Genomic DNA, 26,146 nt, shown 5'->3' on the forward strand with positions numbered 1-26,146 from the left:
GGATAGTATTCCTGGATAGATATGCGACATCGAATGTATTACGTATTTTTGGGATGCATGCATGGTTTTTTTTTTAAACAAAGAATCAAATTTCCTTTTTCAATTGTTTTTGCCTTAACTAACGTAGTGTAAAATATGGTTACCTAACTGGGTGCCAAAGTAATAAAGAATATGCCTGTTTTATTGAGATTCCGAAATGGTTAAACTCACTGTATTTCCAGCATTCGATAAAGAAGAAATTCCTATTGCAATGAGTCAAGGCCTAGTTTTGTGAACCTTGTTTTTGAAATTTTTAGCACCTGAATTATTTCATGTTTTATAACATGCAAGCAGAATATAGCAATCTTTCATTAGAAGATGTAGAGAATGTATTAGATCTCATGATGGACACTCTAAACACATTTTGTGAAGATGAATTTAATAAAATGATATTCATTTTTATGATTAAGAGGAGTTTATACCACGGGACTTTCTCGCCATCCGTATAATGCCGCCCACAGTCTTAAATAGGGAAAGAGTGAAAGACTACCAGAATTTGGGGTGTTGCCGGAACACTTGAACGATAAGTAGAAGCTTTGAGTATTCAACCCTATACTCAAGGGTAGAAGTTACGAATATTACAATAGTTTCCACTTTCGTCGATAAGATGGCAGCACTTAACGAACGTCTTTTTTCAATTTCACCAGGATACGAATTGTGGCCAATGGAGAGACTTTTCGAGAAATTTTTTCATGTGGAAATTCATAGAAGAGCTACTTCCACCTCGGAAAGTTAATAGCATGAATTTGTTCTTCAATGAAAAAATTTTTTAATTTTTTTTGCGTTTGACGAATAAAAAAATTTCTTACTTTCCGAGGTGACCAACTGATTGAATTCAATTATAATGAAAAATTCATATAAATTAGTGGTTTCTGACGAAAGATATTCATTTTCTCTTGTTGAACTGACCACTAAAACGGTGTAGACCCCTCTTAAGGACCAACTACACCGCTTGAACTTGACGTCCAACAGCGCGTTTCACAAGACCTTGATTGGCTTATCAACGATTGGACATTCACTCAATTTTCAGAATGAATCCATGAAATTTTTTCATGCTTGAATAAGGACATTAAAAAAGAAGCAATTGAGAAGACCCACTAAATTGGCGTCTATAGATCATAATTCAATGCGAATATGATATTCTGAATGCTCATGACTGAGTTATAAATTGAAAAAAGTGGGGAGTGGATTTAATACTCAATGCTGAGGCCTAGATTAGTGGATCGTGCCACTCTGCTACTCTGTAATCTGTGGATCGTGCGTCAACTCGCGATTGTGCAGACGTACGGTGCAACATTGTTCTGGATCTGCAAGATTGTGCCGAAGTCCGTCAACTGTTTACATGGTCGGGCGTAATTAACGCGCGACCAGAGACAAACTCTGAGACAACAGGCGCGACCACTTAAACTATGTAAACGTAGAGTACGTAGACTTCGGCACAATCTTGAATCTTGCGCCGAGCATAGGTCCAATAGCAGTTTGTTGCGCACATAAGTGGAAATAGGGGGGGTCCAGGGGGGGCCGTGCCCCCCCCCCCAGATGTCCACGGTGCCCTCCCCAGAAAAAAAGAGAAATTAGAAAACAGCGGTGAAAAACAGCAATTCTGGAGCTTTTTCGTTATTTTTAGCCATTTCTAGAATTTTCGGACTTCTTCTCCACCCAACATCTTTACCTCGGGTGCGATTACCTCAGACCTTCCTAAGGGGTGCCCACTCCACAAAAAATGTTCATTTCCGCCTATGGTTGCGCACTAGTCCTCTATAGTTACTATGAAATTTCAGCTTTTCTCTATGAACTAAGCATAATATAGCATCTCAGTTGGACCATGATGTGATTATTAATTTTTTTTCTTTTTTAACTGTTTATTGCATATTTACAATCTTCTTTTATATAGTTATAAGTAAATGTTATGAAAATCTTGTCTTGATTCGGGTACCATCCATCAATCGTTCTACGTACAAATATTATTCCTCCAAGAAGTCTTCGGGCCAGGTTCTTTTCAGCCTCTTCTTCAAGAGGGGTTGGGCGAAAAGATTACTAATCACTATATTTTTATGATCTGTGGTTCGGTCCCTGTATTTGTTGATTCCTGGCTCCTGGCTTAATAGTGTCTTTTATAGATTTTATCCCCAGATCATTTTGTACAGTTTGGTTTGTCAAATACCATAGAACTCCTATCATACGGAGCGTTTTCGTCTGGAATGCCTGAAGTATTCTTGTGTTGTACGGCTTAGAACATCCCCACAGTTCTATTCCGTATGTCCACACTGGTTCCAGGATATATTTGTAGATTGTCAATTTATTTTCAAGGGACAGCTTCGATCTTTTGTTCAATAACCAGTACATTTTCTTCACTTTTAATGTCGAGTTGTCGCCGTTTCATATTTATATGAGTTCTCCATGTTAGTTTCTCATCCAAATGTAGTCCAAAGTACTTGATCTCTGACTGAATAGGTCTGTATGGGCACGTTTTGCAGTTTTTCTTGTGGGGGATTCCCTTTTTTATTGGTGAAAGTAAACTGGGCTGCCTTGTTGGTGTTCATTTGTATCTTCCATTTTATAAGCCACTTAGAGAGAACATGCAGATGATTTTGTAGCTTTTCGATGATAACAATGGGTCTTCATCTGAGGTTATATTATAATTTCTGTGTCGTCTGCAAATGTTGCCATGGTGGAGTGGTGGACTGATCAGTTTGTGGGATATCCGAGGTGAATATAATATGAGGTACCTACAGTAAAGGTCCGATTAGGCTACCCTGCGGAACGCCAGATCTTATGGTCTTATAATCTGATAACGAGTCCTCTATTTTAACCTCCATTTTTAGTAGCTATCATTTGAGTATGACTTCAGTATTCTGTAGAATCGATCAGCCCCTCATGCCAGACTCTGTCGAAGGCTTGTTTCACATCTAGAAACACCGAAGTGCAGTATATTTCCCTGTTTCAATGCAAGTTTTGATTTTGTTGACAATTCGGTGGCATTGTTGGATTGTTGAATTTGAGTGTTTGTTTCGGAATCCAAATTGGGGCTCTAGTACATCTTTTTTCAGTGATGTTGTTTCTTCTAGTCTTTTTAGTAGGAGTTTTTCGAATAGCTTTGACATATGATAGGCAATAGACTAATCGGACGGTAGGATTCACAGTTTGTTGATCATTAATGAGTTCACTTAGGCTTAAAGCAGAAAATTTCATATTTCATCAATTGTTTAATTTTTTGTTTTCAGTCCCTTTTTCATGGAAACGCCCTCTTGCGTCACCAGAGTGCCTCGCAAAATATCAAATTGAGGTCTCGCAAAGTCGTATGCAGAAACACTATAAAAACTTCTTTTAGTTTTATTTATTCTTTCTGTTCTGTTGTTTATACTCGACTCAAAAATGTTTTCAAAGCCGGACATAGCTAGAATATTATGTTAATTATTATGTTATTAGGGCAACCGCCATCACTATTCACAAAGAACATATGGACCACATATTACAAAAAATGTATGGGATGCATGCCATTGCATGCTCTATCTATAAGTTAGTACTCATTAGAAAAAACGGGGAAAATTAATAAATCACCCTGAATCTGGGTTATAAGATAGAGAGACCCATATAATACAGGTTATTTAGAAGCACCTTGGAGTACTCCATCAACACTTACTTTATGCTCATTTCCCAATTAATCACCCTGGCTGTGGTCCGTATATACACTTTGGTTTCTTCTGGTTAGTAAGTGGGCGGTCCGTATATGTTGAATTCCTGACAATCACAGATTACAGAGTAGCTGACAATTCGGTTCAATATCTGTCACCAGATTAACCGCTCTGGTAACTTTCGGTTACCAAATGTGTATATACGGACAACAGCCCCTGTAAACACAGAACACACCCCATACTTACTTTACTTACTTTATGCCTGTAAAGCCCGTTTGCAACAGCCGAGAATTCGCTAGAGAATTCCGTTACCGTTACATACGCACTTTCGGTAGAATTACTAGAATTCTCTGTCCAGTTGCATACAAAATAATCTCTGCCGTTTTCTTGCGAAAATTTTGTAGAGAATTCTCCACAGAATTCTCGGCTGTTGCAAACGGGCTTTAAACACAAATAATAGGATCCAAAGAACGATAACAGTGTCAAGGTCCTAGAATGAAAGACGAGTTGGAGATGATATTAAAGATTACCCTCGATTCATTCAATCACTAAAATGCTTTATTATTGCTTTGTTAACGGCCGACTACCACAAATTGGTAGAGAGTTTATATCCGCAAAACTCAAAAGGCATTTATATAGAACAGAGGTGTATTATTAATGATTCTCTGAATTGCTAATTTCATCCACGATTTCCAAGAAAAGAAAATTAGTATTTTTTTACTTATTGGCAGGTAGCCCTGTTATAATTATCTATCATGCGACGACGCGTATTTCATTACTTATTGAAGTATGAAACTTCGTAAATATCTTGACCAAAGATTATAGATTAGAAAGATAGGAAACGCCCTCATATCGCTAGTACTAAAAACCGACTACATTTTGGCCAGTGAAAACACATTTGACAATGAGATGGCGCTGAAAACGTATTATCAATACAGAAAAACAGTTTAATAACAGTTTTCTGTTTTATAATTGAGGGGCGCGAAATTCGAATTCTATTCCTTGTATTGAATTTCAATATTGACCTTGTTGAGACCAGAAAACAAACATCCTGAGCGACAAAACGGAAGGATGGTTTTGTTTTGTGACCAGGATGTTAGTTTTCATCTGAACATTGTTGGAATCGATTGGTATCAATGAAATACGCTGTTGGATGTGATAAATTTTTATTTGCAATCTATAAAAAATTTACAGAAATTTGAAATTATGGACAACGAATAGAGCTTTGACTAGGATACAAGAGTACATGATTATCTGCTCTATAGGACGTCAAAGATGTTTTTCTGTGAAAACGTTTTGAATTAATAAACTGAGTTGAATTTGTACAATTTATATCAGAAATTGATATGAACCAATATTCAATTTACCATCATAGGATACACACATTTCCGTTACTTACATATTATTTACAAAATTTTCAGAACCACAATTGAAAAAAACCTCAGAGAGGTATACAAGACCTGTATTCAAGCCCGTCATTATAATTTCTTCATGCTTTTTATGATTTCTTCATGGTATGGTATTCATTCTGGACGAATGAACAAAACACTCACAGAAGGTTTCATAAAACTTTGACTTTCCAAACAACAATTTGACAGTCACCCGATTCCCAAATCGAAATCCATAAAACTTTTGCATTTCTGAATATATTGAAGGCAATTGAGAATCTTTGATAGACATATAAAAGTCATAATTTCCCCTAAATGAGACCTTCATGTAAGGGATGCTTCCTGCATACAACAATTTACGTGGATGAACAGTTCTCAATCGACTTGCAGTAAAACGTTCATTGCACATGATGTAGTCAGTAGTGTTTGCAGTCCTTTACGTCCTAAAAATTTTATCCACTTCGTAGCACTGAAAATAAAAATGAATAAATGACCGAGTCACATATTACCAGTTTTAATACTTACATTCCCATTTTCGTTAGTAAAATTCGTTTTATTTGATCCACAGTTCTCACCATACAATAATTTTCGTTCGATTTTCTGAGGTTTTCGCCAAGAAATTAGACAAAAATTTCAATAATCAGCAACTAAAACGGGCTTGAAAAACAAAAAGCGATACGAGGTTGTCTATGGATACGAGAATCAAAACATTCAAAACCTGTTTGATCAAAATGGCCATATGACTCTGACATCTCGCAAAATTTCATATGTCCCTCGAATTAATATTCTATCCAGTCTTAGGGCCTTAAAAACACATTTGAAACACAGATGGCGCTCACATCACTTTAGTCGCTTCGTTTCCTATCTTTCTACTCTATAATCTTTGATCTTGACAAGATTGGCATTTTTGGCAATCATCAATCACGACTATTTTTATCTTCGTTAGTGTGAGAATAGTTACTTTTTATTTCTGATCTAAACAACTCGATGGGAGATAAGTTGTACCATTGTCTCAAGTTGCCCAACCTGATTATTTTCCGCACTTCAACTTGCTATAAACTAAAAACTGGTACCAGTTGTTCGGTTACTTCCCGTTTCATTTCAAAATTTGTTCTTCGATGTTAGATATCTGATGCCGTTTTAATTGATATAGATAGCCTTTCGAAAAGTCACCTCTACAATCTATACCACCAAATTTATAATTCACGGCAGGGCCGATCCTAGGATATTGGCCGCCTGCGTGCAGAATCCCCTTTGTGCCGCCCCAAAGACAAAAAATATACCTACCTTTTTTACATATTATTTGATCGAATACTTACATAACTTAAGTAATTTAATTAGCAAGAATAATCTATAAAGTGATCCTTTTCATTTCATAACGAAGTGAATTTTAAATCTTAATGAATTTCATCAATAAAATAACTGTACCTACATCATTTATTGCAGAGATAATTTTATTTTATGTTAATTTATAGAACGCACCTTTGATTTTTCCCACACTTTGATGTTGATATTATGATTGATTGATCGAATGAATAATCAGAATGATCCAGTATGGAATTGTCCAGTTTCTCGGCCTGCTAGATCCCCTGACTTGATTCCAGTCGATTTCTTCTTGTAGGACTATATATAAAGCCCCAAATTTTATAACGAAGAAGTGAATAACCGAAAGGCTCTACTACTTGAAATTCAAACTGTACGTGATGAAATTAGGAATGAGCTTAGGATAATACAGAAAACAATGAATACCCATACTTTTATGAGCTGAGAAATGTATTCAGATGGAAGGCCTTAATTTCGAAGACAATGGGAGACGTTTTGTTTTTGTTTTATTTCACAGATTCAAAATTCACTTCGTTGTGAGAAAAATAGGATGTTAAATATCGACACGAAAGAAAAAATTAGTCACTACCAAGAAAAAAAATCAGGTCTCGGTCACGCAATTTTATTTGACGAATTGGATAAATAAATCTCACAGTTCACGCAGATATCGAAAAAATCATGAAATTCATTATATAGGGTGATTTAGCGAAATTTTAACGACTGTCCAAATTTATCTGATACCGTCCGGCAAATCGAATGATATTTGATTGCAGTTTTCGGTGGTTTTAATTTCCATTCAAATTTTAAAAAGCCCTGTAAATCGGAATCTAGAACTGCTAGGTAATACATATGGGGGTTTTTCGTGACCTTCGAGGAGTTACTTTTCCCTTAAATATTTGAATGATAATGTCCCTGTCCTCCGACATCTTCTCTAAAGATTTTTATGTTACAATAAAAATGCAATTTTCATTTTGAAGTACACGCATGCAGTAACTGCAGGAAGCATCATTACAAAACATAATAATTGCACCCTAGCCGTTTTTATTTTTAGGACGACGTGATTCTATTCCAACATCTGGTAATTTTTACCAACCCTGGACATTCCTATTTCGGGTCCCCATCGTTAATGATAAAAGGGAATACTCCTTCTGACGAAAATGACGTATTTTTTATGAAATATCTTTGAAACGTCACATTTTGAATTAACCATTTCAACCGTTTCCCAAAAAAACTTATTTTAAGCACTTAAAAAGGAAAAATAAAAATGGGTATTTAAAGTTTAAAGCGTTTTGTGAGAATTGCACATGCTGGCAACATCGACTGAAATATGCCTTGATAATAAAGGACAACAAATGCATCATCTTGATGAGATAGACAAAGATGGCTTTCTATGAAGTCTGCGACGAACGAGGAGTAAAATTTTATGGGATTTTTATGGCCGGTTGCAGTTGAAGCTCGCCAGTAAGTACGCGCCTGTAGATCAACAGCTCTTATTTTATAAACAAGCTGATCGGACTTTGTTCTTTTCATTGTCTCGTATGCGCTGTTGCCAAATCGTAAACTCCGCACAAAGCTATTTAAATTTTAAAACCCCATATTTTAAGGATTATTTTGAATAGTTTCCGCGGTGAATTTGAAAAAATCATGAATGAAACTCATAATTATTCAGTTTAAACTTGCATATGCAGTGATAACCCAAATTGAGGAGAATTCCCCATTGCTCTCAGATGATAGTTTGTTCGATTTTTGCGTTCCCTTTTTTTCGGTGAAGGAAAAGAAGAAATATATATTTGATTTGACAAGATTGAAAAATTCAGTGTCATTTAATATTTTTTGTCGTCTCATTCAAAATTTGGATGATTGGCCGTGCCCCCCCTCCCCCCAGAAAAAAAGAGAAATAGGAAAACAGCTAGTCTGGAGCTTTTTCGTTGTTTTTAGCCATTTCTAGAACTTTTGCACATCTTCTTCACCCAACATCTTTACCTCGGAGGCGGTCACCTCAGACCTACCTAAGGGATGCCCCCCCCCACAAAAAATGTTTAGTTCCGCCTTTGAGTATTCAACCCATGTCAATACTCAAAGGTTCCGCCTATATGCTTCTACCCATAGAGCAAGGTTCTCTGGTTGTACCATGGTAGAAATAATAAGTATCAAACATTTTGAAGCTAACAACTCTCAGTGTGTGTGCAATATGGAATATCGACTGATCAATGTGAATGTACATAATGTGTCTCCTCAATTTTAAAACTACTTTCTCCATGAATTGCATTTAGCCATTTTCGTCTCCTCCAGGGGTCTTTCGGAAATCTAAACAACAAAATTTTCTCATTTGTGGAGCATAGAGCATATTTGCGATCAGGGATTGCACAACTACGAGGCATAATACTCAAATCGAAGAATTGCGAGTGGGTAATAAAAACACCACTTGATCATCTCAGATATCTAAGCTTCAAACTCCAAGTTCAATAATTTCTTCATAACATAACACATAATAAGTTTACACAAAGACTGACCACTGTTCCCGTAATTTTAACACTTAATTTCACTTCAAGCAGTAATATACCGAACAAAGCGAAAAACAGGAACTATTTATGGCTTTTCATTTTCCAGTCAAATTTTTAATGTGAACTACCAGCCAGCTCGACAACAACCTGCTACTTATTGTAACCAAAGATTTATAGTCTATAATCTTTAATTGTAAATTGTAACCAAAGGTCCAAAATTATTGTAACACCCCGATGTTACTTCGACAACGCCGCATTTTATAGATATTTCAACCTAGAACGAAACTCTGGCGCAAATAAACCTCATATATTCCTTATAATATTGTATATTCATATTCTGAGCCTGAGCTAAACACCCCTGAAGTTATAGGCTCTCGGCTCTAGTAGTCTAGTACTTTATATGAAAACCAGAGTCTCCAGGGACACCCCCGTAATTTAACAGATCGGATTTCACAGTGGTAAAAAATATCACTATTTCGAAAACATTTCTCCAGCCCTCATATTCATTTCACACGTATCATACAGCCTTAAAAAAAAAGTAACGCAACAAGCCCATAACTCTTGTAAGTAAGAACAATTATAAAAGAAAAATCTCACTCGTCGATTTTGAATTTGAAAAGCCTTTCCTTTTTGAATGGTTGCGTTACTATTTTGGCACGCTGCGCCTGCGCTGTATAGAATATTATTTTGAATACATTTACTATCGTTTTTCGCTACAACCATTCTTGAGAGCAATTAAATTCGATTTTACAATTTTTGAGAAGAACTTGTTGATACTTGTTCGAAAAATATACTTCGTCGCCTCCTCTCTACTCCTATTTTTTTTATCGAGTGGGGTCGTGGGGTGGGAAAGATTCGATCGGAAGAACGATAGAAGTAGAGAGAGGTGACGAAGTGTATTTTTCGAAAGAAGTTTCTAATCAGACATCAGAATAAAAACCAAAATTTTATATGCCTGAAGCACGAATAAAAGATTATGAATTATGATTGTACGTGGATCGTTATATAGAAGCAGCAGAGGGTCAGAGGGTGTATAAATTTAGTTAGCCAGTTAGTTAGACTGAAAATGAGAGATGGGATGATAAATATGAAAAAAAAATGTCATCTTTCGCTATGAAATTAATCATGACCTATTTCAAGGAATGATAAAGCATCTAGCTCACATTTCCTCTCTTCAGCCTCGACCAAAACGGAAAGTTACATCATTATTATTAAATTTATATTTTGCCATTGTCTGTGGTTCAGGTTTCGACCGTGCGTAGCGTTGTTGATTGTTGATCGCTGTGGCCTGAGATCACAGAACGTGGTTTGTGGTTTACTAGTTTGACAATTTTGACAGTTAATTTACATTCGAAGTCAAGTCAGCAGCAGGTGAATTCTAAATTGATTTTATAATTTCCAAAAATTGCAGGATTGATTTATTCATTGTGATCATCATACTGTGAATAGTGTTTGCAAGAATAGATGATGACCTTATATCTTCTTCTGAGTTTTAGACAGGAAGAACGAAAAAGTGACATGAATCAGAAAGGGAACGATAAGGAGGGGATTAACATCGGCAAATGATATCATTTTACTGAGATAAAGAAAGGAATTTTGCACAGCTGAAGGTTTGGCATTGTATGAAAGATACTCTTTTCAAAAGAATAAGGATCATATAGTTATAATAAATTAAGCATATTATTCTCAAAGTGTTCAAGACTATCAGAAAGACTTATTGATGTTTGCAAGAATGACGACCAATATAGGTAAGTACGTTTTTTAAAAATGAGTCATTAACTTATCAGATTGGTTTCATTTGCCAATGAAGCGGTTTTTAAAATTTTATTATCGTATCAATCAAAATCAATACCCTTGTTTTTTAATTAAGATGTCAAGGACTCCTTCCGGTATGTTGATTTTTCCCATGGAAGATTAAAAATATGGAATTTATATTTATTTACAGGCCGAGGAACTTGAGCTGTGACTGTTGTATGAATACATTTTATTAGCAAATCATAAGTTTTTTTTACAGTGGTATCATCTTCATCTCCTGACAAAATGTCTCCTAATACTACTGAAGAATTCCCTTATTCTGAAGAAAAATTAGTGAAAGCTGAAATGAAAATGTTATCAAGTGAGTATGACTATATACATGTGGTTTGCATAACTTTCATTATAATTGAATTTTCAGCCTTGAAAACTCCTCATAAAACATTTTATGTGCCAATAAAACTGCCCAGTGGTTCAAATGAAAAAGTTTGGACAATATCTTTCAATACCGAATCTAAAAATACTCCAATAGTTCTAATTCATGGATTTGCAGCAGGAAGCTGCTTTTGGTTGCTCAATTTTGATGCTTTAGCTAAGAATAGACCTGTTTATGCTTTGGATATAATTGGTGAGTAGGTCAAAACTTAAAGTTTCATCGGTAGAAATAATGGTATTACATATACCAAGAAAGCTATCCTAGAGTGCACCTTAAGTATTACAGTAAACCATAGGTAGGACATATCAATCTTTTGTCTATGGGAGTTTGAGTCAAGTTTCATTCTCTGGTAGAGATAAGAGTGTTACACTCTATTGCATGTTTTTTTTTTCACTTTTAACTTTACATCCTGCATGAAGCTTCAGGTCTTTCTTGAAGAACATTTCTTCAAGGAGTTATTTTAATTTCATACCACCTTTTATGCAGGATTTGGAAGGTCTTCCAGGCCAGAATTTGAAGAAAATGGTATTGGAGCTGAAAAACAAATTGTTGATTCCATTGAGGAATGGAGAAAAGAGATGAACTTGGAAAAGTTTGTTCTTGTTGGACACAGTATGGGTGGATATATTTGTACAGCATATACCTTAGATTACCCTGATAGGGTAGAACATTTAGTTTTGTGTGATCCCTGGGGTTTCAGTGATAGGAAAGCATACCCCAACATACAAATAAAGGCTCTCTGTTATTTATATTCAAAGATAAGCCCCCTAGAATTCCTCAGAATGTTAGGAAAATTAGGTAAATTTTGTTCACCTTCCTTTCTGGTTTTATTATAACACAGGCATTTTGCAGGTCCCTGGTGGATAAGGCAAACTTGTGATGATATAGTTGACAATTACAGCAGTGTTTTAGAAGATAGGACTATTATGTCAAACTACATATATCATTGCAATGCACAAAATCCAACGTAAGTGTTATTTATTATTTCTTAATTCTTCATTAACTCCACATTTCTCTATTGAAATATGAAAAATAATCAAGATATCAGATATGACCTCTTGGACCTCAACCATTTTTGTCAAGTGATATAATTTATAGTTATACAAAAAATGTATTGGAGGAGCTTCTAGATTATGTGGAATTATTTTGAGATTCTGCAAAAAATATTAAGCAAGTGTGCATTGCTAGTTACATAATTGTGAAATTCAAAAGCTTACATTTCATTTCCTAGCATTAGCACAAATTTGAACTGATTTCGTGCATAAACATTTTATTTTGCCAATTATCAAAAAATGATTACTTTCAATGACGTAGAAAATTTCTTCAAAAGGCATCTAAGGTTATCATTGTTGCTATGTAGTTTTTGTCTCTGATACATTAAAAATATTATGTGTTAGTAGGAACTTCTAATTGTTCGGATATGAAAATATTTTTATCTGACAAAGAAATATGCTCAGTAATTTTGAAGATAATTATCAGCCCTCAGGAAGAAAATTGTTCAAGGATTATTTTACTGAATATTACTTTACAGTATTGGCATTTATATATTAGTTTTCATTAAGTTCTATTCGTATATAAGAAACCACACCTTTTCAAATCCATCCAGGATATAAGATATAAGAGTTGGACAACTGAGTTCTTGCGCTGGCCGTAACGCAAGTGAACCCTTCTGCGCTAGCTCATTGAGTTCAATCAAAATAGCTCTACAGCGCAGATATGTCTAATGCATCGCATCCTTAGAAGCGCAAAAGGCTTTAACAGCCCTTGGATTAGCGCAGTGAGTTGAAAATTGGACTCACAGGTTACAGCGCAGTTAATCATCGCATTCGATATTGTTTATAGCAATTTTGACTAATCCACGCTTAAAATTTCCCCAATTCTTTAATTTTATTACTAAAATGTTTCACGAAGGTTAAACCTCAATACGGGAGGAAGTTCGTAAGGCGCTTTAAGGTTTGCAGATCAAAGCTCTCCGGGAAAGCGTCTAGATGTTCGGTCGTATCGTGCCATTCTAGGTAGCCGAAGCTTCACTGTATACCAGTGGGATTGAGCTATTTGGCCAGTTTTGACAGGTTTCAGAAGCATTCTAGAGGTCAGCTCCAAAGAACTGTGAAAGATCAACCATAACGCGCCGTACCGGCAGATAAATAATATGCTTGGTAATATTGGTGTCACATATCAGACAAATAGTCTAGACCTCTTTTGCACAAGTAGTGTGAGCAGCGAAGTTGGTATTGTAAGTGGATTTATGTTGGATAAACAGGTGAATCAGAATTGGGGCGAGTGTCAAGACCTGAGGCACATCAGCATTTATTGATTGAAAATCAGCCAAGCGTTAACACATTTAGCTAACTTACCATTGCGCTATCCCATTCATCGCGGTGAATAAAGTTGGTGCGATTGCGAGTTCACTGTTCAGCATCTGTAGAAAGGTGAAAAATCTTTGCATTCAACGGAAGCAGTCCAAGCCTCTGGGGTTATAGGGATGTTATTGAAATCGCTCTAATTATTTATTTTCACTATTTTGTCTACGAAAATAATGATGTCATGAACCACTAAGATAACCTATTTGAACTTCATAATTGCGAAAAATTATGTCAGTACTGCCTAAAATGTTTACGGTTGATATAAAATTTGAATTTTCAGCATTTGATTATAATAATATATCTGAAATTCAGATATTAAATCGTATTCTTAATAATTCATGTTTTTCGAAAATTTAAACATTATAGAAGCATAAACATCGATGGCTATTGTTGAAGAGATTGGGGAAATCCGGATTTCGCAGAATACCTCTCTCTACCTATCGCGATTTCGAGTGGAAAACCCAAAATTCGCACTCGTTATCAAAGATAGCCGAATTTTTCAGAAAATAATGAAGTGATAACGTTACAATGAAATTCCATTGTGTTTTTATTCATATCAGTTGTTCCACCACTTAGTGAATGCGTATGATGATATTTGATTTGACTCATAGTTTGCGGAACCTAATATACAATGGAGTAGCTAGCCGTGGGTGAAGCAAGACGTTGCCCACGGTCTCATTTCAAAAGGGACCTCGCAACTCCCTCTTGGTACTTATACTCCATTCAATAATTAACGACATCTCGGGCGGCTTTGAAAATTTTCAATCAAGATTCGGGTAGTTCGCCCAGTTGGTTTGAAATTAATCCAATGGAAATCTTCTCAGTTCGTCCTTGTTATAGAAGAAAAATTCAGAGTAATGAAGAAGAAACTTCACTTTCCATCTTTGACACCCTGTAACTCGAAAAATAAACATGCGACAATGGTCCTGGGTCCTTCATTGAAATATTTTTTTAATTGAGAAACACCTAAGTCCTCATCATCCTCACCCTCAATAAATTATTTCTATTATAAATTCATTTGACAGACACACACATTACTTTGTTTTCTATCACTTCCAGCACTATTAGGGTGCACTAGTAGACCAATTTGGTTCTTTGAAAACCGAACATATTATTAATTCTCATAAAAATACCCACATTAATACTCCAAGTTTAAACTTAAATAACAAGAAAACGGTTGATTTTTAGAGGATAACACAACATTTTTTCAAGAAATCGCTGCAAGGATTTATATTTTAATACGTATCTTCTAAAAAAGCTGGTAACAGAAAAAAAAATTTAGTTTGTCCAGGGATCTTACGTTAAATTGATCCTTTTGCTCGTGTCAATTCGTAGATGATCTTAGCCCTAAAATAACTCCTATTGAGTAACCATGAAGTATCTTGCTTATTACACATTGTTGGGGTGATACCTTTGAGTGTTAATACTTAATACTCAGTTTGAAGTATTTTTCTTTTCAGAGGTGAACGAGCTTTCACTACCATGGTTAAGAAAATAGGCAGAGCAAGGAATCCTATGATTCGAAGGGTCAACAAATTAAGAGAAGATTTACCTGTAACAATCTTATATGGTAAAAATACATGGATGGATAAAGAAATGGGAAAAAGAATACAGGACATGAGGCCGAATACTATTGATGTCAGAGTAAGTAAATCTATACCTGCCCTAAAAGCTTCACTATAGGATTCTCAATTTTCAGCTATTTCTGAAAACAGTATTAATTGTTTTTTGTAGATAGCTTGTGAGTTTTCTCTAGTTTTTCCTGAGTGGAATCCAAGATTTGTAAGTTTTAAATTGTAAAAAGCTTTGGCACCCGGATCAGTCCAAGAATAAAGTCCTAATAACGGATGTTTGGAATTCTTTGTACATACACAATGTAGAAAGAACTGTTGAAATATGTTTAATGAATGGTGAAGAATAATTACCTCCAGGTCAATGTTTTATCATTCAGTGATATCTTCCAAATCTTTTAGCTTTTTTGCGTCACCTTGGTTACTTAAGAGGGGTCTTCACTGTTTCAGTAGTCAGTTCAAAAAGAAAAAATGAATCTTACGTCAGAAACCACAAATTTGTATGGGATTTTCATTATAATTCATTCAATCTGTTCGTCATCTCCGAAAGTCAGAAATTTTGTTTTTCGTCAAACGGAAAAAAAATAAAAAAATTTTTCATTGAGGAATAAATATTCATTCATATCATTCATTGACTTTCCGATGTGAAATAATCTCTTCTATGAATTTCCACATGAAAAAATTTCTCGGAAAGTCTCGCTATTGGCTACAATTCGTATCCTGGTGAAATTGAAAAAGGAGTTCGTTAAGTGCTGCCATCTTTTCGACAAAAGTGGAAACTAGTGGATATTCGTAACTTCTCCTTATCGTTCAAGTGTTCTGGCAACACCCCACATTCTGGTAGTCTTTCCCCCTTTACGCCTTATACCGATGGCGAGAATGTCCCGTGGTATAAACTCCTCTTAACAATAAGGAGTATGGTGAATTCCTGCAACTTTTCGTGAAAACTAAGGAATTATTGGTGGGTTTATGCATGTTAAGACCTGAAAAAGAAATTAACTTTATTGGCAGATGGCGTTCATAACCTAAAAATCTTTGGCATTCACGTAGTTCAAGCCTTAGTTCTTTGTAACAAGCCACAGAGAGAGAGAGAGAGGGGGGGGGGAGGAAATTTTTGAAGAATCAGAATGTTAATATAAATACCAGTTTCCAATAAATATACGCCTATACCGCCCGATACTTTCACCATCGTCTAATAGAATTTATTCGGCAGATAAGTCATATTCTTAGAATATGTTAACCGGTAATCATAAGAATCACATTTGAACCATATTGTCTCATGAGGTTGAAGCACATGCAATTTTTCCAAATGCTTGAAGAAACATTGGAAGGAATGATCCAAATTGCTGGAAATAGCCCAAAATTGCCATCGATAATAATGAATACAAAGTTCCCCATGTTCAAATATACCCCGTAATTTCTCTACAATAGCGTTTAGAACGTGAGTATCGGCAACATAAATCCATTTAAAGTCTGAGTGATTTGTTTCTCATTTCCCAAGAAGAAAAAACATTCATAAAAATGGAATTTATCTTTGGCAATTGACATTAGAAATCGACTGCCGACGAAAAGAACTTGTAACTTCGGTTCGAAATTGATCTTCAATTGGATTGGTCCACAGCCATCTCAAGTTTATAGACGGCTGTGATTGGTCACCCAAGTCAGGAAGAGCTCAGATAGCCGAATGGGTGAGATTTGATGCTTATTCAAGGTTGAATTTCTGTGAACGAGGTCTTGCCTTGTAAATTGACAGAGTGAAACCTCTTGTTTGTTACTCTTTGCCAATAGTCTGCGTTTACACACTGGCCGGTAAAATATCCATCGCCCTCGAATCATCACACTGTCTTATAGGGGAAGTAGTACATACGATTCGAGATCAAGACGATCGACATTGGTTGCTTTACGGATGCTACCCCAAATACGAAAATGTGTTACATCTTTGGAGCAATAGCCTGAATTACGCACTGAGATAGAAATTACCTCGTGAAATGTAATATTAGGAATATTGAATAATTTTCAGTCATTCCTGAATTTCAGTGTAATTTTGGCATATATCGCTTTGAAAATCTTTGCAATATATAAATAATTGAATAGCGGATGTCACCCCGTCGTTATTTTTATCGAAATATGTCGAAAAACCGTCGAAAAATGATTGTGAAAATAATTTTATTGACTCTAAAGTTAAAGTTTTTTTCTCATAAAAAACAACTAAATTGGAAAAAAAGACGGGGTGACATCTATACGTCCTTTAACTTAAATTAAAAAAAAATCAAGGCTTCACGTAAAAAATCGAAAACGTAAATTAGGAAATAGCGAATGCCGTTTTTGAATGGTGGTTCTTGAGGTATTACTTCCCCTTAACATCAGTCGATCTCTGACCACTGTTGTGGTCGTCATCGATCGAAGAGGAAGCAAAAAAATAGACATCAAACTAATCGCAGAAGGAAGGAATTTAGAGCATTCCACATTTGTTTCCTGATTTAGGAAACGACGAGGAAAAGTTTTTCAATTATTTTATAATCTAGTGATTTGACGAACTGGACTGATAAAAATCATATACTGCAAAAAAATTCTGAACTGAGGGTTGTATTCAACAAGTGGAAATGCCGGCTATAACGTGTCTGATTTTGTTTCAGAGATTGGGAGTGAAAACCCTAAAAAGTTTATGAAGAAATTTATTACCTTCTCTACCATGATGAAACTTTACCATTCAAAACGCATACACAAAAGCGGTAAGCGCGGCGGCAGATTGGAAGTTAAGTGCGTTACTGATATTTTTTATCCACGACCTATGCTGAAAGTCATCATAATATATCCGTTTTCTTGTGCATAAATTACTTGTGATTAATGAGCCATTATTCGCTAGGCTGTATATTATAATATTCTATATCACCTCACTAGAAGCAGGCTCTGAATATAAAAATATTGCTAAAATTATCGAAATGAATACAAATTTTGGAAGGTTTTTGAGAAATTATCTTTTCACTGTCAAGAAAAATGTATAATATACTATAATAATGATTCCTATCCTGAAAGAAATCACATATGACGTTCAACGATTAGTCTAATATTACAAAACGTTTCAATGCAACTGGAATGGTCAAAATTTGACCATAAACTGGAAGACCGCAGACCACACCGAATGATGCCTTTATAGTTATAGTGAGAAGGGGTTACAGTTCACTGCGACCTTAAGGTCTATTGGCCCCCTAACAGAGCTGTTTTCATCGTGCCCTTTACAGCTCGCCTTCCAGATCCAGAGATCTGATGAAATCCAATATCTAGGACGGCTTCAACGAGGATAATTCTGCACTCCTACAAGTTTCTTGTTCGAAGCACTCTTTCCTTTGGCTTGCAATGGCAAAGCGTTCCGTAACCAGGTGAATAGGAGTTTCTTCCTCCTCCTCCTCCCAGAATCTACAAGCGTCAGTGTCCGACAAACCCATTCTCAACAGATGCTTCTTTAGGCGACAATGTCTTGTGAGAAAGCCAGTGAGTAGGTGTAGTTGGTTCTTACTGAGATCCAGATATTTTTTGGATCTAGCAGTTTCAAAGTTCCGAAGGAACTTTTTGGAGTGATCCATTCCTGGGAGATTCCGCCAGAGTTTTTCCCTTTCGGCTTTCTCCTTCTCCATAAACTCCTTCTTGTAGGTGCATTTTCCTATACCACAGAAGGGTTCTGGGCCAGTGAGTGGCGTTTGTGCGCTCTCTCTGGCAAGTGTATTGGCCTTCTCGTTTCCTACATTCCTACGATTCCCGAGTGACCGGGAACCCAGATTAAAGAGACCTTATTTTTCTTGCCTACATCATTGAGTTTATTCCGGCACTCCCAAATCAGCTTTGAATCAATGACATAGGAGCTCAGTGCCTTAATGATGCCTTTAGACAGAACATTGATTTAGAGTTTTAGCGGAATCCCCTCAAACTTTTACAACATATCTTATCATATCATAGAACACCATCCGCCATGATCGCCATCTGCCCATTAGATTGGTTCCTCTGTTCTTAAGTTTACATTTAGTTCTTAGGAAGTTCGCATAAACCCACCATTAGTCCTGAATCGTAATTCTCAAAAAGGCTGTATAAACCCGTAAATAGAACATTTTTGCATGCAAAAAATTCCAAACATTCAAATATCCTAGAATGAGGTTGGCATTAGTGGAGGTACAAATTTTGGAAAGATGCGAGATTATTGTTCTGTTCAATCAAGTAAATAGCAAGAAGGTGTTATACTCACCAATGGTTCAGGCAAGAAATATATTCAGATTAGATATTTCTTGGGTGGAAATATTCAAAATTGTCCTGATTGTTAAAACATAACTAAATATATTGTTCCATTTGTAAACAAATATTTCTAGGTTGTGCAATTCTGGATATACTTGAGGTTCTGTTAAAAAAAAATTCTTAATATTTGACTATTAGGTAGACATAGGTCGCGGCACTAGTAGAATACCTCATCAAAATCTAGTAGGTTATCATCCAATTTCATTCAATTATTTTACTCATTCACTTTGTTTAACTTCCACTCATGACAATTCTGTCTAAAATATACTTTTTCAGACCTATTAATGCCATAAATAGTAGCATAATTCTCTCAACATGGCTTGATGTATTAGCTTTTGAAATAAAACTCATGGCATTTTGAATATGTCTTTCCTTTTTGCTATTTGAAATTACAAAATTTTAATCCCATAATCCTCTCTCAAATGGCAATTTTACAATGAAGAACTCTAGTTATTCTTAAGGTTTCTCTATCAAGTTGAAGAATTAGAATTATTTTTGGACTGACAAAAGTAGAGTAGTATTCAGGAATATACTGGAGGTTTGAGGAAACTGGAAACAACAAATATTTGTTGCCATTTTCATTTTCAGCTAGACCTGAGTCTAAGAGGAAATTCATTTTTGTATATGCTTTCTGACATGTTTTTTATTTTTAGTACATCGATAATGCTGGACATCACATTTACTCTGAGAGAGCAGAACTATTCAATGAGATTGTGAATAACGTTTCTGACTCTGTTGACCAAAAGAAAAATAAAGGAAATGTTCCGAATGGTATTGCGAATGGAATGAAATCAGTGAATGAGAATGTGGATAATCTAAGTGAAACGTTGAATTGAAATTTATTTTATTAATACATACTAAGCTATGGTAGCTGTGAATCACTTTTTGAAAAAATTTATTTTTATTTTTTCGCTAATAAAATTATGTTTTAAGTAGTTATTTATCTATTATATCCCAATTGTTGAATATGTATTTTTGTCCAATAACTTTATGAAAATGTTGATTGTATAATGTAGATAGGTATATTATACAAAATTGAGGCAACACAATTTTCATTGAAAAAAAAAGCCTACTTACATTTATTGTAGGGCTCGAAAATGATCAAAAATTAAACATTGTTAAAATTTGATATGAACTTCTTATAGCACTCGAGTATTGAATAAAATATTAGATATGAAATTTTTTTTATTTAAGTTACATTTTCGGAAAATAACGGACAAATTTGAGTGAATAAAATAATGCCACTCATTCATAAGCCCAACACAAATGTGTGAAAAATAAATTCTTATTTTTCAGCAACGAATCCATGGAAATGTTTGTAATCAGCAAATGTTTCTTGACAGCTTTTTTTGTATGGTCTATTTTGAACCAATTTAGTATTAGTGTTTTGAGTAATCGTGAATGGGGAATTGCAAAATCTTCAAAATGGAATAAAAAACAATTGGCGCGTGGAAAAACACGCTATAAAAGTCAAACTTCTTTGGCTTTAAATGTCGGAATAGATCTAGTTATGATAAACTGCTGGGGAAATTTATTTTAATCAATAGATTTGTGGAAACTGAAATAGGATATGAGAACCTCCAAATGCATTTAATCAAGAAAACATGGAAAAACTGCATTAGTCGTAGTTCCGTTTCTTGTCGTTCTTTCTCTAGCATCCGTATTTATTGTCGAATTTAGTCTTCGTTTTAAGAATTCAATAGGTGGCTCCTTTTTCTGTGTCTCCAGGTTGAAAAGATTGGCTTTTTTTCTATCATCAGATCCAATGATTACAGCAACTTCAATGTTAAGATTGTTAACCCTCTAATACCCAAGTCCGCCTTGAGACTGGCTGCATATAGGTGGATACAAAATTATTCTGCCCATGTCCGCCTTCAGTATAGGTTCATTTTGTGAGAATAGGTGTTAATGTAAATCAGTTAACTATTTGCGAAAAAAAGATGAAGATTACATAAGCTAATTTGAAACTATACGGAAATAATTATGAAAAAGGAAAAAAACTTGGGCATTAGAGGGTTAAGTCTACAAGATTATTTTCGTAGACTTGCACTCGATCGTTGGGCAACTCTTGAAGAAAATTTGAGGAACTTCATTAATGGTAAAAGAGGTTTATCCCCCTTCTTCTTGAATTGTCTGAGTTTATCAGCCCATGTTGAGGATTTCATGGCCATAGTCACACAAAAGGATTGTATATACAGAGTGATTCGAAACTTGAGGCGAAAAATTAAGGGACATATATAGAGAGTGATATTCTTGATTGAACGTAATAAAAATTTTTGGCCGGCGAGGCTTCATTTCTGAGTTTTTGGACAATAATGTTTCTGTATGTAATAATTAAATTTCATAAATCACCACCGTATGTTGGACGAAATAACGTTGTCGCCTGGTTAAACCAAAATTTCAATGGTAGATGGATTGGTCGGCGTGGACAGGTGCGAGATCACCTGATTCGAATTATTTTGTATGGGGATATTTGAAACAACAAGTTTACGCAGTGGAAATTAATGATAAAGAACAATTAATGGAACGAATTTTTAATGAAGTCGAATCCACTCAGAATAGGCAAAACATGCAATTAGTGTACAATTCCCTCATTCTGCGTTGCCAAGCATGTGTTGATGCTAATGGAGGCATTTTTGAACATTTGATTCAATTTTTTCTGTATTTTTATCAGCTATTTAAGTTTAAAATTGATGACATGCAGAAATTTTGAACACTCTTTATATCTCGGAAACAAGACAATATCCAAAAATTTTATGTTACTTTTTTTATCAGGAATAGCAACCTGTATACGTTCCGCAATTTTTCGCCTCGGGTTCTGAATCACCCTGTATATTGCTTTTTTTCTGAAACTTGGCTGAGAAATTTAGAATCATTTGACATTTTAAATTTCAAATAACGATCTCGTGCAACTCATGCATTGAACTCAATAATTGAGTTCAATGAACTCATGTCATTACTCCTCTTGTTTTAAAATTCCTCAGAGTGCTTAGTGCTGTACACGCAAGGGGTATGTAGCGGGTGAATTTCTCGCTTGAACATTTTTGTTTCAGGGAGTAATTCGGAAAAAACTCGACATGGGCTGTGTTGTCCGTATATACAATCAAAGATTAACCTCTTTGATTTCCTCTTTGATACAATTTGGTTAATTCTGGTTAGTAAGTTAGAAAATGTCGAATTCCTGACAATTCGGTTCAATATCAGTCACCAGAGTAACCGCTCTGGTAACCTTAGAACATAGAATATCTATGTTCTATATTCTAAGCTGGTAACTTTCGGTTACCAAATGTGTATATACGGACCATATGCTTATATAACTCGCTGCACGGTCTTCAAAGTCAGTATATGTAATTTTTTCATTTCTGCTGTAAGATCTAGACGAGTTTTTGGAACGTAGATGTAGTTATGTTCCCGAAGACCAGTTAATGGGTATCGCAATAATTTCTCACAATTGAAAAGTGCGGCCACTCATACTGACCCTTTTTTACCAGTAATGGCTCATAGTTATACGAATATATATAATACGATCAGATCAGTACTCCTCCCATCCCCAGCACCTCCCTAGCTTCTATGTTTATCTCAGTCCGGAGCTGATGGAGAGACTGATGGAAAATTAGATAGGTTGTGAAGTCCAGTAAGTTGCTAGTCAGGCCAGTCTAGCTTCTCTTCGCAAAGATATAGACCAAAGTTACACTTTTTTTAAATGTAGCACCCGGATTTTGACCAGAGATATAGACCCCTTCTATATCTCTGATTTTGACCTCAAAAATGAAATAGCAAGCACAAATTATGATTAGTTTCTTCAGATCACCTTATACCTTAGAAGCATCCTTTACGAGGTAATGGCGAAAAATTGAAAATATGGAGTTTTTTTAATAGCAATTAATAGAGACAATATATAGTTACGCCAGCGATACAGACAGTATTTTTTCGAGTAGGCAAGTCGGCTACTCCTACACATAAAAAAAATTAACTCTAGAGTATACAGAGTGATCATAATTAATTGTCAAACATCAAATACAAATAATCGTCAAAAACTGCTGACAAAATATCAGGCTTTGGCTAAGTACATATGAGCAGAGACAACCCTGTTGTCTCTGCACATGAGGGCGTTAAACGCCGAGTTGAGCGCGCGTTTGTAGTTTTCACTTCGTCCGTCGCGTTTGCAGCGCGCTTCGAGTTACTCATAAAGTAAGTCAATGGGTGTGTTCTGTAGAGTTACCACAGATTACAGAGTAGTAGAGTAGAGTTACTAAACTGGGCATTGGAGCGTACACATGTACGCGCGCTCAACGCGGCATCTAACGCTCTCATGTGTACTAAGCCTTAGGTGTAGGAAAACATTTTCAATTTTTCGCCATTATCTCGTAAAGGATGCTTCTAAAGCATAAAGTGATATGAAGCAACTCATCATAACTTGAGCTTGCCATTCCATTTTTGAGGTGAAATACAAGGTGTTACAAAAAAATAAAAAGTAAAATGAAAGATAATAGACTTTGGTCTGAAAAAAAATTATATAAACCCCTTATTCAAATATTCAGAGTTTACGTTTTGTGACATGGGATCTCAAAAATCTATTCAACTATAAAAAAAATTAACAGATAAATTTACTGTAACAATAATTAAAAACACTTTATTTATTGAAAATATCACATTGAATAATTACTTCTGTATTGAATTTCATTGATCTTATTTTATAATCAACTTAAATTTGTTTCGAATTCAGAATTGTTGTCATCTGAGTAATCAATACTATCATCTTCTTCATTTTCCTTCAATTTGTAATGACCATTTTTTAGAGTAAGTATTGGGACTTTATCATCTTCATCATCCGCAATTTTACAGGCTTTTATTATTATATCATTAAACTGATCAGCTTGATCTGCATATATATGATGGCCGGCATTTTCTATAATCTGAAAAATAACAAAGGAATTTTATCCTTACATACAACATAACAATTCTTTGATAAGAATGGACTAATTGTCAGGAATACTTTTTTACCCCCCCAATTCATTAAAATAATTGATATATAATTCGTAAGATTTTAAGGTAATTGATTATACTCTTACTTTAATGTCTACAAAACAGTCTGATCTCATTTCTCTTATTCTTGGAGCCATTGTTCCGTCCTGATCCATCCACGAGTCAGATCCATTCATATATGTGATAGGAATTTCTTTTTTCAGGTTTGGTATTCTATGAATCATAGGATTACGAGCCCAACCAAATCCATGTATCATACGATGAAATGCTGCCTCACCCCTGTAGAATATAAGCAATAATCAAGAGTTATCCAACAATACATTGAAATCTATAATTTGATAGAATAAAATTACTGCTTGATAAAAATTGTTGCTTGTGTGTATGATGAAGTAACATTTTTTTAAAATATTACTTGCTGAAATACTCAATAATGAGGATCTTAAAATTTTCTCATACTCTTTTGAATAATACATGCTTTAATTCTAGACATACGTTGGGTTTTGAGCATTGCAATGATATATATAGTTGGGGATTATAGTTTTATCTTCGAAAATATCATCAAACTTGTCTATTATATCACCTCTCATTCTTTGAATCACCCATGGCCCTATGAAACATGAACGTAAGGATAATTCAAAGTAAAATATTATTATATATATAATTACCAAAGGGTCCCAACGCTCTTACAGAGGCTAGAGGATTTAAATTCGTGAATGGATACAAAACAATTCCTAGAATTTTGAACAACAGTTTTGGATTTTTTGGAGATGCTTGAGATTTATCCTGAAATCCCCATGGATCAGCTAGTATTAAATGTTTAACTCTTTCAGGATATGAGATAGCATATGATGTAGCTAAAAAACCACCCATACTATGTCCTAAAAGGATAAATTGTTCCAATTCCATTTGTCTACGCCAAGCTTCTATTGAATCAACCATTTGACGTTCAGCTTCCAGACTATCCATACTGAACTCAGGTCTAGAAGATCGGCCAAATCCTATTAACATAATAATTAACATAACAAATATACATATATGAAAATTGTAGGACCAAAGCAATATTCAAGAATAGTTGATAAAAATAATACTCAAAATAAAAAATATTTCTTTGAATTCTTGTTCCTTTGATGAATTTATTGCATCCTGTTCATTTACTTACCAAGGAGATCTATAGCATACACTGGTCTATCTTTCGATAACGGATCCAAATTTCGAACCCAAAATCCAATTCCTGCAGCAAAGCCATGAAGGAGCACTAGTGGGGTATTTTTTGATTCTGTATTCAACGAAATAGTCCATATTCTCTCATTGGTACCAGTTTCCCATTTTATATTAACAAAACGAGTTATGTATTTTGATTTCAAAACTTAAATAAACAGTCATGTTTGGGTTTTTGGCGAATAAAATAAATTATTTACTTCTCACCTGATAGAATTGTTTTCTCCACACTCAACAGTTTACTCTCAGAGAATTGGTTCCATGTCCAGGAAGTAGTCATACTTAAATTGCTCTGCAGAATGCAGATCACCTCAAGCCGCTCAAGAGGATTCACGAGAATGACTCGATTTTTTGGATAATTAGCTATAACTAGGTATTTGACCTTGATGTACATTGAAATCTAACTTCAAACAATTCGTAATATACTGCTAGACCATTCTTGAAAGATTCAATAGTGAAAGTTTATGTTAAATGAAGTTTTTTCTTGACTTACAACTAGATAATTTTGACAAAATCATATTAGATCATTCAAAATTTTTCCTGAGAAAAAAAGTCTCTTTTGAATCTGACAGGTCACCAAAGATGCGCAAATTGACTACTTTTAGTACTTTTTACTCTAATCAAGATGCGCATTCGAACTACAG

General features: G+C 35.0%; 2 protein-coding genes across 5 annotated transcripts; one reads left to right on the top strand and one right to left on the bottom strand.

Annotated features, from left to right (window-relative positions):
* Positions 1-10,120: 10,120 nt before the first annotated feature.
* Positions 10,121-20,233, top strand: LOC123308579 ((Lyso)-N-acylphosphatidylethanolamine lipase-like). Of its 3 annotated transcripts, none has more exons than XM_044891305.1 (8): positions 10,121-10,260; positions 10,386-10,637; positions 10,835-11,005; positions 11,063-11,269; positions 11,564-11,875; positions 11,930-12,044; positions 14,904-15,087; positions 19,952-20,233. In XM_044891305.1, exons 3-8 carry the CDS (start codon positions 10,930-10,932, stop codon positions 20,132-20,134), a joined length of 1,077 nt encoding a protein of 358 aa, XP_044747240.1. In that variant the 5' UTR covers positions 10,121-10,260; positions 10,386-10,637; positions 10,835-10,929; the 3' UTR covers positions 20,135-20,233. The 3 variants fall into 3 exon arrangements, with proteins under 3 accessions (XP_044747240.1, XP_044747238.1, XP_044747239.1); XM_044891303.1 differs by having other exon boundaries at positions 10,904-11,005; XM_044891304.1 differs by lacking the exon at positions 10,121-10,260 and having other exon boundaries at positions 10,267-10,637; positions 10,904-11,005.
* A 3,667-nt stretch (positions 20,234-23,900) lies between these two features.
* Positions 23,901-26,138, bottom strand: LOC123308576 ((Lyso)-N-acylphosphatidylethanolamine lipase-like). 2 transcript variants are annotated; one of them, XM_044891299.1, is made up of 7 exons: positions 25,996-26,138; positions 25,710-25,940; positions 25,444-25,650; positions 24,950-25,282; positions 24,777-24,891; positions 24,371-24,563; positions 23,901-24,214 (listed from the first exon to the last, which is right to left on the bottom strand). In XM_044891299.1, the coding sequence occupies exons 2-7, from the start codon at positions 25,894-25,896 to the stop codon at positions 23,999-24,001; spliced, it is 1,251 nt and encodes a 416-aa protein (XP_044747234.1). In that variant the 5' UTR covers positions 25,897-25,940; positions 25,996-26,138; the 3' UTR covers positions 23,901-23,998. The 2 variants fall into 2 exon arrangements, with proteins under 2 accessions (XP_044747234.1, XP_044747233.1); XM_044891298.1 differs by having other exon boundaries at positions 25,710-26,048.
* Between the last annotated feature and the right edge of the window lie 8 nt (positions 26,139-26,146).

The sequence above is a fragment of the Coccinella septempunctata genome, chromosome 2 (assembly GCF_907165205.1).
Source record: "Coccinella septempunctata chromosome 2, icCocSept1.1, whole genome shotgun sequence".
In the NCBI taxonomy this organism is placed as follows: Eukaryota; Metazoa; Arthropoda; class Insecta; order Coleoptera; family Coccinellidae; genus Coccinella; species Coccinella septempunctata.